The sequence below is a fragment of the Oncorhynchus tshawytscha genome, linkage group LG06 (assembly GCF_018296145.1).
Source record: "Oncorhynchus tshawytscha isolate Ot180627B linkage group LG06, Otsh_v2.0, whole genome shotgun sequence".
NCBI classification, from domain to species: Eukaryota; Metazoa; Chordata; class Actinopteri; order Salmoniformes; family Salmonidae; genus Oncorhynchus; species Oncorhynchus tshawytscha.
Genome location: NC_056434.1, coordinates 18,174,234 through 18,186,768, shown reverse-complemented (window position 1 = coordinate 18,186,768; position 12,535 = coordinate 18,174,234). Strand labels below are relative to the sequence as shown.

The following is a 12,535-nucleotide window of genomic DNA, read 5'->3' as shown; positions in this document are numbered from 1 at the left end:
ACAAAGATCAGTTGCGCTCTGAGGCAGCTGATGTTGGTGGGATTTGGAGGATGATGGAGGCAACAGGGGAAAGAGCCTCAGATCCACAAAGTCCCTTCTACCAGGTGGCTGATGAGATATGTTGGCACGACTACCATATTGTATCTCCATCCCAAAGCCTTTGCTTGGAAGTGTACTTCGCCAGACTGCCAAGAACCTTGCCCTCATCCAGGCCCAAGGTGGTGAGACACGGTAGTGATGACACCATAGGCCTTGTTGATCTCTGCACCAGACAGGATGCTCTTGCCAGCATACTTGGGGTCCAACATGTACGTTGCGACGTAGATGGGCTTCAGGCAGAAGTCTTCATGCTTTTTGATGTTTTTCAGAACCGCAGTTTCCTCTGCTTGGAGCAACAGTGAAGTGGGCAGGGGAGTACGGATTTCTTCTCTTACATCTGCAAGCAGAGTCTGAACATCAGACAGGATGACATTGTCTCCCTCAATCCGTGCAATGTCTACTGCTGTAGGTTTCAGGCTGCTTACCACTCTCTCCCAAAATACATTTTCCAGGAGGATCCTCTTGATGGGACTGTCCATATCGGCAGACTGTGATATGACAATTCCTTGCAAAGACTCCCTCCCCTCCAGGAGACTGTCAAACATTGACAGCACCACCCCAATGGGTGTTGCTGGGCAGCTTCAATGTGGTGCTCTTATTCTTCTCACTTTGCTTGGTGAGGTAGATTTCTGCTATAACTTGATGACCCTTCACATACCTAACCATTTCCTTGGCTCTCTTGGAGAGTGTATCCATTGTTTTCAGTGCCATGATATCTTTGAGGAGCAGATTCAATGCATGAGCAGCACAGCCAATGGGTGTGATGTGAGGGTAGGACTCCTCCACTTTAGACCAAGCAGCCTTCATGTTCACAGCATTGTCTGTCACCAGTGCAAATACCTTCTGTGGTCCAAGGTCATTGACTGCCTTTAGCTCATCCGCAATGAAGAGACCGGTGTGTCTGTTGTCCCTTGTGTCTGTGCTATTGTAGAATGCTGGTTGAGGGGTGGAGATGATGTAGTTAATTATTCCTTGCCCACGAACATTTGACCACCCATCAGAGATGATTGCAACACAGTCTGCTTTCTCTATGATTTGCTTGACCTTCACTTGAACTTTACATCCAGCAAATTAGTAGATAAAGCACTTCTGGTTGGAGGGGTGTATGCTGGGCAAAGAACATTCAGACATCTCTTCCAATACACATTGCCTGTGAGCATCAGAGATGAACCAGTTGCATACACAGTTCGGGCAAGACATTCATCAGCATTTCTCTGACTACGTTCCTCCATTGAGTCAAAAAGGCTTCTGATTCCAGGAGGACCATGAGCTGTTGCTATCGATAAGGTGTCCGATCACCTCTATTCGAGGTGAAAATGATGAGGAACTTTTGTCAGGTTGCTTGTTATAAGTTCTGAGGGAACTTTATGCACTTGGCCAGATGATTCTGCATCTTTGTTGCATTCTTCACATATGATTTGGGACAGTATTTGCAAATGTACACAGCTTTTCCTTCTACATTAGCTGCAGTGAAATGTCTCCACACATCAGATAGTGCCTGTGGCATTTTCCTGTAAAGATGAGAAAAAAATAGTAAAAAATACAAACAAGTACAATTCCATGTACAGATAAATAGTTAAGTAGTTAGATTAAACAACTCCTTTGTTAGATAAATGTTTTAAAATGAAACATGTATGGAAGCAGGTGAATTAGCACTCAGTTAGCAGGCCCAGGCAAGCTAAAAACCCACATGGTAGCAAAAACTAACTAGCAGAAAAAAATATATTCACTCCACCTAGTATTGTAATCAAAACTTACCAGAAAGCATGTAGTCCTTGGCTCGGACAGTGTAGTAGTGTGGGCTCAATAGCATCTCATTAGTGTGCAAGATCTTGAGAATCAGCTGTACATGTGATGGAAGAGTGCACTGTGCATGCAGAGGGTTGCAATTCCATTGACTATGGGATAGTTTAAACAATATATGCCACAATACATTGCCTTACATGTATCCCCACAAAAAAGGTTCACTGTTATAAGCCATCTAACTTTTTTGATTAATTTAAGCAGAATTCCTTAAATTCTAGAGCTTAACCTCCCATGGGAAAGTTTCCGACCCTTTGCAACCCTATGAGTGATCCTTTGGCCTCTGTTCGACATGAGCTTACTCTACTATACAGACAGGGCCAGTTATTCCCAACCTGATTAGAAGGTCTTAAAACAGGGACTCATCGTTTTATATTGAATTGCTTAGTTTGAGAGGGGAGAAAGTAATTGAATAAGAGCTGTTGAGACTTCAGTGGATGAGCTGTACTAGTGATGGTTGAGCTTGTTATGCTTGTAGCAGAGTGTCTGTCAGTCAGAAGCCATTGATTACAGCAGGACAGTGCTGACATTCTGCTGTACAAAAGCTTGCTGTGGAGCAGCCAAGGCCGCTCTATAGAGGAGATTACCAAGGGAAGCCCTGGGACGTGCTCAGCACTGCACTGGCAGGGTGTTTTCATTCACTACATTACACTCTGCCTGGCTGGTTACAGGGTCTCACTGGGATGGGAGATGGCCTTTCTCAATGTAACAGAATAGCATGGGAATACCAGTTGCATGGACCCTTTAAGACTTGACTAGCGACAAAGTTACATCCTCCTATTTGTGTATCGGTCTCTCTCTTTGTGTGGCAGCTATCCTGGGGTGGCAGGAGCATTGGGCCAGTAACCGAAAGGTCACTGGTTTGAATCCCGAGCCAACTAGGTGAGAAATCTGTCTGTGACCATGAGCAAGGCACTTAACCCTAATTTCTCCTTTAAGTCACTCTGGATCAGGGCGTCTGCTAAATGACTAAAATGTCAAATGTGTGTTGTTGTAAATGTGTCTCTCTGTGTGTGTCTCTGGGTGTGACTTGTGGATGGACTCCAGTATTCCCCGCCTGGCTCTGCTTATTTTTCTATTAGATCAGCTCTCTATAGAGACGCAAAGGACAGCTAGTGAAGTTTCCATGCTCAGCAAAGGCCACTGGTCTCCCTCCCTGCCTGAGCTTCCGGTGTTAAAATACACACAACAGCCATCGGCCCTCTATTCTTAGTTTCAACAAAATGAAAGATTAGCTTAAATGTTGTTTTTGTCAGACATGCCTACGTAAAAATGCAATTGTCTCTGTTTAAACTGTTGATCGTAGTGGCTGTTGTTGCACATTAAGATTACCATGTCACTGTGTACATCAGATTGATGCCGTCCATATCTAGACTCTTAGTTCAACTGTTCATGATTCCCCTCCTCCTCAGTCACTACCACCTCTCTCCCTCTCTCTCACTCACACACACACACACACAAAAGACCCTCACCAGACACACTTCACAGCCAAGTGAAAGGACCAAACTAACTTCAGTGTCACTTGATTTATGTTTTCTCTCTCTCTCTTGTTCTTAGAGCCATCGTGGAGAAGTATCTCCTGGAGAAGTCTCGTCTGGTCTCCAGAGAGAATAATGAGAGGTAAAGGGCAACAGCAGGGGTTACCTTTGACCCTCAATGACCTGTGGAGGCCCTCTGTAGAAACAGAGAGCTTCCCCCTGGTGCCTTTTGATATTCAGAAAGAAACCATTTCCAAGAGTGACTCTCAGAACTAACTTTTTACCTAGCCTGAATATGTGCCAAAGAGTTGTGATCAATATGGGAGATGATACTTATTTTTTTGATGAATACATATTTAATTGATAATTTTTTTATAAGCACTGTAGTCCTACTGTTTCTACTTCAAATGCCCTGGGTGGGGTTGTCATAGCCTGTACATATCATTAACCCTATTCTTCATGTTATTACTCACTAGGTATGTGTCAGAGTTCTATTATTATATGATAATGGATTAGTCCTGTTGTTACTCGTATACCAACTTGTCTGTTGAAATTAGCTTCTGTTTTCATTATGTCTGCCTGTGATGTCAGTGAGATTCTCAGAAGTAAACATGAAAACTCACGCCTGTGTGGTTTTGCAACAATGCAAGCTGGCCGGCCGTCTGATAACAAGAATGGAAAAACTGACAGCAGCATTCACGCTCATTACTAAACTGGCACGTTATATACACAGTCAATGTTGGGTCAGGGTAACTAATACTGCCACAGTGTTGACTTTTGATGGTCTGTATTCCAACATTTAAAACCAAAAATCGCCTTTTAAATGAATGTATGATTTATTCTTGCCAGCTAAAAATACATAAGCTTATAACAAAAGCAAACAAATAACAAATGCAAAAATCACACTGTATCCACAAACCAAACACACCGTTACATTGTTCTGTGTCCCTTTAGGAACTACCATGTGTTTTACTATCTGCTGGTGGGAGCGTCAGAGGAGGAGCGCAAGGAGTTCAAACTGCTGCAGCCTGAAGATTACCTCTACCTCAAGCAGGTACTGTACACACACACACTTACTGTACATTCCCCCTGCAAGAAAGAACCACATCCCCATTAGCTAGTACCTTAGGTGCCCTTGACAGATATTCTGCTGTGTTTGCTTGTGTACATTAGCTTCATTATCTTCTTTTAGCAGATGCCCTTGGCTACATTCATTTAGTGTACATTCCCTTGTACCCTGACTCTCATTCTATTCATGGGTTGTGTGTGTGTCTTAATAATCTCTGTATTTGAACTGGCTCAAGGTAACATTCCCCGTCGGATTCAGTGCTAGTAAACCTGGTATGCAGAGTCATTGTCATGCAGTGAATGGCCTGCATATGCTCTGTTCTCTGCCCATAGGTTCATTAACATGCAGTGCACATATCTACCTATCTATCTGCAGCAATATTTTAAGATAGAAGATGAGGAAGACCTGTGCCATGACTTTGAGAGGCTTCAGCAGGCCATGGAGATGGTCGGATTCCTGTCTGCTACTAAGAAACAGTGAGTGGACATGCCCTGGTCATGGGCCGTGAATCTACACCACTGAGTTAACGTCTATCCCTTACACACCATTCGATTCCTTAAATGGCTGCCTATACGTTTGTCAAATACAGTAGGTCATACATATATTTGCATACTGTAGTCAGTTTGTATTACTTGGATCCTCTGCAAGCACTGCCATTAAACCCTTTCCTCTGGGGCAGTAGTCACAGTAGTTGGCAGTGATATGAAACAATGGAAAATAATGTTCTATTCATTTTGATTCTATGGTATGATGATTGTATCCCTTGTCTGTCCGCTGTAGGATCTTCTCTGTGCTGTCGGCCATCTTGTACCTGGGCAACGTGACGTACAGGAGGAAATCTACAGGCCGAGACGAGGGGCTGGACGTGGGACCCCCGGAGGTCCTGGCTACCCTCTCAGACCTGCTCAAGGTAATAATGTCTGGTCTGCTGTTGTAGTCTACACCCCAATCAACCATTAGTCTTTACTCTGGGTCCTGGAGGGACCAATTCCTTTTGTCCCGACCATGTACTAACACTTCTGATTAAGCTAATGAAGGTCTTTATGATGAGCTGAATCAGGGCCTGCATTCACAAAGTATCTCAGTCAGGGTAGGAATGCTGATCTACGATCCGGTCCCCCTGTGTTATTCATTATGATCTAAAAGGAAAAAGTGATCCTAGATCAGCACTCCTACTCTGAAACACTTTGAGAAAAACAGGCCTAGGAGTATTAGTGATCTAATTAGGTTATTTGAGGTTGAAAGCATTGTAATAACCTAAACATGTGGCTAGGTATAGGTTTCATCATGACTAACATCCCAAACAGTGAATATATTCTATTATTGTCCAGTGAAGATGGTTATTCCCTAATGATTATACAGGAAGCCTACTCGCCACTAAATCCATGTTTATTTTGTCCGTCCCCGATAATGTTGCAAGTCTTGAGAATTGTGTGTGACCTCCCAGGTGAAAGAGGAGTTGCTGGTGGAGGCGCTGACAAAGAGGAAAACGGTGACAGTCAATGACAAGCTGATTCTGCCCTACAGCCACAGTGAGGTAGGCAACCAACCACCGGTCTTTAAGGCCTATCATTATCTTGATGGGTTTATTCCCCCGGCTAGTTGTGTGTCACGTATTGGTCTTTTCTATTTCCCTGTGTCGGTCTTCTCTGTCTGTCTGTCTTGTCCGTCCGTCTGTCTTGTCGGTCCGTCTGTCTTGTCCGTCTTGTCGGTCCGGTGGTCTTGTCCGTCTTGTCGGTCCGTCTGTCTTGTCGGTCCGTCTGTCTTGTCGGTCCGTCTGTCTTGTCGGTCCGTCTGTCTTGTCGGTCCGTCTGTCTTGTCCGGTCGGTCTTCTCCGTCTGTCTTGTCCGGCGGTCTTCTCCGTCTTGTCGGTCCGTCTTGTCGGTCCGGCGGTCTTGTCCGTCTTGTCCGTCCGTCTGTCTTGTCCGTCCGTCTGTCTTGTCCGTCTGTCTTGTCCGGCGGTCTTGTCCATCTTGTCGGTCCGGCGGTCTTGTCCGTCTTGTCGGTCCGGCGGTCTTGTCCGTCTTGTCGGTCTGGCGGTCTTGTCCGTCTTGTCGGTCCGTCTGTCTTGTCCGTCCGTCTGTCTTGTCTGTCTTGTCCGTCCGTCTGTCTTGTCGGTCCGGCGGTCTTGTCCGTCCGTCTGTCTTGTCGGTCCGGCGGTCTTGTCCGTCTTGTCGGTCCGGCGGTCTTGTCCGTCTTGTCGGTCCGGTCTTGTCTTGTCGGTCCGTCTGTCTTGTCGGTCCGTCTGTCTTGTCGGTCCGTCTGTCTTGTCGGTCCGTCTGTCTTGTCGGTCCGTCTGTCTTGTCCGGCGGTCTTCTCCGTCTTGTCGGTCCGTCCGTCTTGTCGGTCCGGCGGTCTTGTCCGTCTTGTCGGTCCGTCTGTCTTGTCCGGCAGGTCTTCTCCGTCTGTCTTGTCCGGCAGGTCTTCTCCGTCTGTCTTGTCCGGCCGGTCTTCTCCGTCTGTCTTGTCCGGCCCGTCGGTCTTCTCCGTCTGTCCGGTCCGGCGGTCTTTGCCGGCTGTCTGGTCCGTCGGTCTTCTCCGACGGTCGGGCGGTCTTCTCCGGCGGTCGGTTGGTCTTCTCTCTTCTCTTCTCTCTCTTCTCCCTTCTTCGGTATGTCTTTCCATTCACTCCTAATCTCTGTCTGTCTCTCAGGCCATCACAGCGAGAGACTCCATGGCCAAGTCTCTGTACAGCGCCCTGTTTGACTGGATTGTCCTGCGCATCAATCACGCACTGCTCAACAAGAAAGACATGGAGGAATCTGTCCCAGTAAGAGAGCGATAACACACACACATGCATGCACATAGGAATGCAGCTGAGAGTTTCCCCTCTCCAATGTTTAGTCCGGGACAGACATGTCGACCTTTCCTAATGCCCCACAAATAACTTGAAGTAAAAAAAAATATTATTAAGCAATTCATTTATTAAACTTTTTTTTAAAAGACCTTGCCAAAGCTCTAGTATGATACAAGTGACATTGTGAAGCCATTAACAACTTATCTACATTTCTGACTGACCTACTGTATGATTTGGTCTGTGCCAGTGTTTGTCTATAGGGGTCCTAGATATATTTGGCTTTGAGGACTTTGAGACCAACAGTTTTGAGCAGTTTTGCATCAACTATGCCAACGAGCAGCTTCAGTATTACTTCAACCAGCATATCTTCAAACTAGAGCAGGTGAGTTCGCCCTGGCTGCCTCTCATATATAAATACTTTTGTGTATATATAGTATATGCGGACACCCCTTCAAATGCATTGATTTGGCTATTTCAGCAACACTTGTTGCTGACAGGTATATTAAATCAAGCATACAGCCATGCATTCTCCATAGACAAACATTGACAGTAGAACGGCCTTATTGAAGAGCTTAGTGACTTTCAATGTGGCACCACCATAGGATGTGACCTTTCTAACAAGTCATTTTGTCAAATTTCTGTGCTGCTACAGCTTCCCCGGTCAACTGTAAGTGCTGTTATTGTGAAATGGAAACATCTAGGAGCAACAACGGCTCAGCAGCAAAGTGGTTGGCCACACAAGCTCACTGAACGGGTGCGAGGAGGAATAATTTCCTGGGGCTGTTTTTCATGGTTCCGGCTTGGTCCATTAGTTCCCCTGGAGGGAAATCTTAACAATACAGCATACAATGACATTCTAGACGATTATGTGCTTCCAACTTTGTGGCAACTGTTCGGGGAAGGCCCTTTCCTGTTTCAGCATGACAATGCCATGTGCACAAAGCGAGGTCCATACAGAAATGTTTTGTTGAGATCGGTGTGGAAAACTTGACTGGCCTGTACAGGGCCCTGACCTCAACCCCGTCAAACACCTTTAGTATGCCTTATGGCTAACGAGACATGGTGTGATGAAAGAAACATACAGGAACTCAAATCCTTCTGTTCACCTGATTTAGAATTCCTCACAATCAAATGTCGACCACATTATCTACCAAGAGAATTCTCTTCGATTATAATCACAGCCGTATATATCCCCCCCCAAGCAGACACATCTATGGCTCTGAACGAACTTTATTTGACTCTTTGCAAACTGGAATCCATATATCCGGAGGCTGCATTCATTGTAGCTGGGGATTTTAACAAGGCTAATCTGAAAACAAGATTCCCTAAATTTTATCAACATATCGATTGCGCAACCAGGGGTGGAAAAACCTTGGATCATTGTTACTCTAACTTCCGCGACGCATATAAGGCCCTGCCCCGCCCTCCTTTCGGAAAAGCTGACCACGACTCCATTTTGTTGATCCCTGCCTATAGACAGAAACTAAAAAAAGAAGCTCCCACGCTGAGGTCTGTTCAACGCTGGTCTGACCAAGCTGATTCCACACTCCAAGACTGCTTCCATCACGTGGACTGGGAGATGTTTCGTATTGCGTCAGATAACAACATTGACGAATACGCTGATTCGGTGTGTGAGTTCATTAGAACGTGCGTTGATGTCGTTCCCATAGCAACGATTAAAACATTCCCTAACCAGAACCCGTGGATTGATGGCAGCATTCGCGTGAAACTGAAAGCGCGAACCACTGCTTTTAATCAGGGCAAGGTGACTGGTAACATGACCGAATACAAACAATGCAGCTATTCCCTCTGCAAGGCTATCAAACAAGCTAAGCGCCAGTACAGAGACAAAGTAGAATCTCAATTCAACGGCTCAGACACAAGAGGTATGTGGCAGGGTCTACAGTCAATCACGGACTACAAGAAGAAAACCAGCCCAGTCACGGACCAGGATGTCTTGCTCCCAGGCAGACTAAATAACTTTTTGCCCGCTTTGAGGACAATACAGTGCCACTGACACGGCCTGCAACGAAAACATGCGGACTCTCCTTCACTGCAGCCGAGGTGAGTAAGACATTTAAACGTGTTAACCCTCGCAAGGCTGCAGGCCCAGACGGCATCCCCAGCCGCGCCCTCAGAGCATGCGCAGACCAGCTGGCCGGTGTGTTTACGGACATATTCAATCAATCCCTATACCAGTCTGCTGTTCCCACATGCTTCAAGAGGGCCACCATTGTTCCTGTTCCCAAGAAAGTTAAGGTAACTGAGCTAAACGACTACCGCCCGTAGCACTCACTTCCGTCATCATGAAGTGCTTTGAGAGACTAGTCAAGGACCATATCACCTCCACCCTACCTGACACCCTAGACCCACTCCAATTTGCTTACCGCCCAAATAGGTCCACAGATGATGCAATCTCAACCACACTGCCCTAACCCATCTGGACAAGAGGAATACCTATGTGAGAATGCTGTTCATTGACTACAGCTCGGCATTCAACACCATAGTACCCTCCAAGCTCGTCATCAAGCTCGAGACCCTGGGTCTCGACCCCGCCCTGTGCAACTGGGTACTGGACTTCCTGACGGGCCGCCCCCAGGTGGTGAGGGTAGGCAACAACATCTCCACCCCGCTGATCCTCAACACTGGGGCTCCACAAGGGTGCGTTCTGAGCCCTCTCCTGTACTCCCTGTTCACCCACGACTGCGTGGCCATGCACGCCTCCAACTCAATCATCAAGTTTGCGGACGACACAACAGTGGTAGGCTTGATTACCAACAACGACGACGGCCTACAGGGAGGAGGTGAGGGCCCTCGGAGTGTGGTGTCAGGAAAATAACCTCACACTCAACGTCAACAAAACTAAGGAGATGATTGTGGACTTCAGGAAACAGCAGAGGGAACACCCCCTATCCACATCGATGGAACAGTAGTGGAGAGGGTAGCAAGTTTTAAGTTCCTCGGCATACACATCACAGACAAACTGAATTGGTTCACTCACACAGACAGCATCGTGAAGAAGGCGCAGCAGCGCCTCTTCAACCTCAGGAGGCTGAAGAAATTCGGCTTGTCACCAAAAGCACTCACAAACTTCTATAGATGCACAATCGAGAGCATCCTGGCGGGCTGCATCACCGCCTGGTACGGCAACTGCTCCGCCCACAACCGTAAGGCTCTCCAGAGGGTAGTGAGGTCTGCACAACGCATCACCGGGGGCAAACTACCTGCCCTCCAGGACACCTACACCACCCGATGTTACAGGAAGGCCATAAAGATCATCAAGGACAACAACCACCCGAGCCACTGCCTGTTCACCCCGCTATCATCCAGAAGGCGAGGTCAGTACAGGTGCATCAAAGCTGGAACCGAGAGACTGAAAAACAGCTTCTATCTCAAGGCCATCAGACTGTTAAACAGCCACCACTAACATTGAGTGGCTGCTGCCAACACACTGACACTGACACTGACTCAACTCCAGCCACTTTAATAATGGGAATTGATGGGAAATGATGTAAAATATATCACTAGCCACTTTAAACAATGCTACCTAATATAATGTTACATACCCTACATTATTCATCTCATATGCATATGTATATACTGTACTCTATATCATCTACTGCATCCTTATGTAATACATGTATCACTAGCCACTTTAACTATGCCACTTTGTTTACATACTCATCTCATATGTATATACTGTACTCGTTACCATCTACTGTATCTTGCCTATGCTGCTCTGTACCATCACTCATTCATATATCTTTATGTACATATTCTTTATCCCCTTACACTGTGTATAAGACAGTAGTTTTGGAATTGTTAGTTAGAGTACTTGTTGGTTATGTCTGCATTGTCGGAACTAGAAGCACAAGCATTTCGCTACACTCGCATTAACATCTGCTAACCATGTGTATGTGACAAATAAAATTTGATTTGATTTGAAAAATTTGATTTGGTTGAATTGGAACGCAGACAGCGTGCCGGGACTAATCGCCCAACATCAGTGCCTGACCTCACTAATGCTCTTGTGGCTGAATGGAAGCAAGTCCCTGCAGCAATGTTCCAACATATAGTGGAAAGCTTTCCCAGAAGAGGATAGGCTGTTATAGCAGCAAAGGGGGACCAACTCCATATTAATTCTCATGATTTTGGAATGAGATGTTTGACGAGCAGCTGTCCACATACTTTTGGTCATGTAGTGTAGATTCTATGTCATTGTATTTCTATGGTGGCTCTCCATAAGGACAGTATAACAGCCCTGATGGATCCTATGTCGTCCCTAACTGTAAGCCTGTTTGTCCATTACAGGAGGAGTACCAGGCGGAGGGCATCACCTGGCACAACATAGACTACACAGACAACGTGGGCTGCATCCACCTCATCAGCAAGAAGCCCACTGGACTCCTGTACCTACTGGATGAGGAGAGCAAGTAAGGACTTCAAGTCTTTCAAAAATATACATATTCCATTAAAGAGATGGTGCACTTACATTCCATATGTTGTTTTGTTTTTTAATTACTGCAACTTAAAGATAGTGTTCATTACTTTGCTATGATTGACAGTATATTTACATGTTTGATGAAAGAAAAGTGGTGAATCTATCACTTTATTCTCTTTCCCCCTTCACTCACTTTCTCTCTCCTCCTCTCGCTCTCCAGTTTCCCCCGTGCCACTGACGAGACCCTGCTGGCCAAGTTCAAGCAGCAGCACCAGGGGAAGAAGTACTTTGTGCCCACGCCTGTCATGGAGCCTGCCTTCGTCATCCGACACTTCGCTGGGAAGGTCAAGTACCAGATCAAGGTAGGGATGAATGAACATCCACCCCCAAACACAGTCACAGGCTCCCTGTTTACTATCATGTACAGTTGAAGTCGGAAGTTTACACCTTAGCCAAATACATTTAACTCAGTTTTTCACAATTCCTGACATTTAATCCTGGTAAAAATTCCCTGTCTTAGGTCAGTTAGGATCACCACTTTATTTTAAGAATGTGAAATGTCAGAATAATAGAAATAATTATTTATTTCAGCTTTTATTTCTTTCATCACATTCCCGAGTGGGTCAGAGGTTTACATACACTCAATTAGTATTTGGTAGCATTGCCTTTAAATTGTTTATCTTGGGTCAAACGTTACAGGTATCCTTCTACAAGCTTCTCACAATAAGTTGGGTGAGTTTTGGCCCATTGCTCCTGACAGAGCTGGTGTAACGAAGTCAGGTTTGTAGGCCTCTTTGCTCGCACACGCTTTTTCAGTTCTGCCCACAGATCTTCTATAGGATTGAGGT

The 12,535-nt window shown here is 45.8% G+C and overlaps 1 protein-coding gene across 6 annotated transcripts in view; it reads left to right on the top strand.

Annotated features, from left to right (window-relative positions):
- The window catches only part of LOC112252175 (unconventional myosin-IXb), a 119,042-nt gene that overhangs the window by 57,917 nt on the left and 48,590 nt on the right, over positions 1-12,535 (top strand). For 5 of the 6 annotated variants that reach the window (XM_024423182.2, XM_024423180.2, XM_024423181.2 and 2 more), the window contains exons 4-12: positions 3,460-3,522; positions 4,335-4,434; positions 4,825-4,925; positions 5,230-5,359; positions 5,897-5,986; positions 7,103-7,219; positions 7,494-7,628; positions 11,558-11,679; positions 11,908-12,049. In XM_024423182.2, the coding sequence (XP_024278950.1) occupies positions 3,460-3,522; positions 4,335-4,434; positions 4,825-4,925; positions 5,230-5,359; positions 5,897-5,986; positions 7,103-7,219; positions 7,494-7,628; positions 11,558-11,679; positions 11,908-12,049 (1,000 nt within the window). Of the gene's footprint in view, positions 1-3,459; positions 3,523-4,334; positions 4,435-4,781; positions 4,926-5,229; positions 5,360-5,896; positions 5,987-7,102; positions 7,220-7,493; positions 7,629-11,557; positions 11,680-11,907; positions 12,050-12,535 lie in introns of all 6 variants that reach the window. The other variant, XM_042323044.1, reaches the window with a different exon arrangement.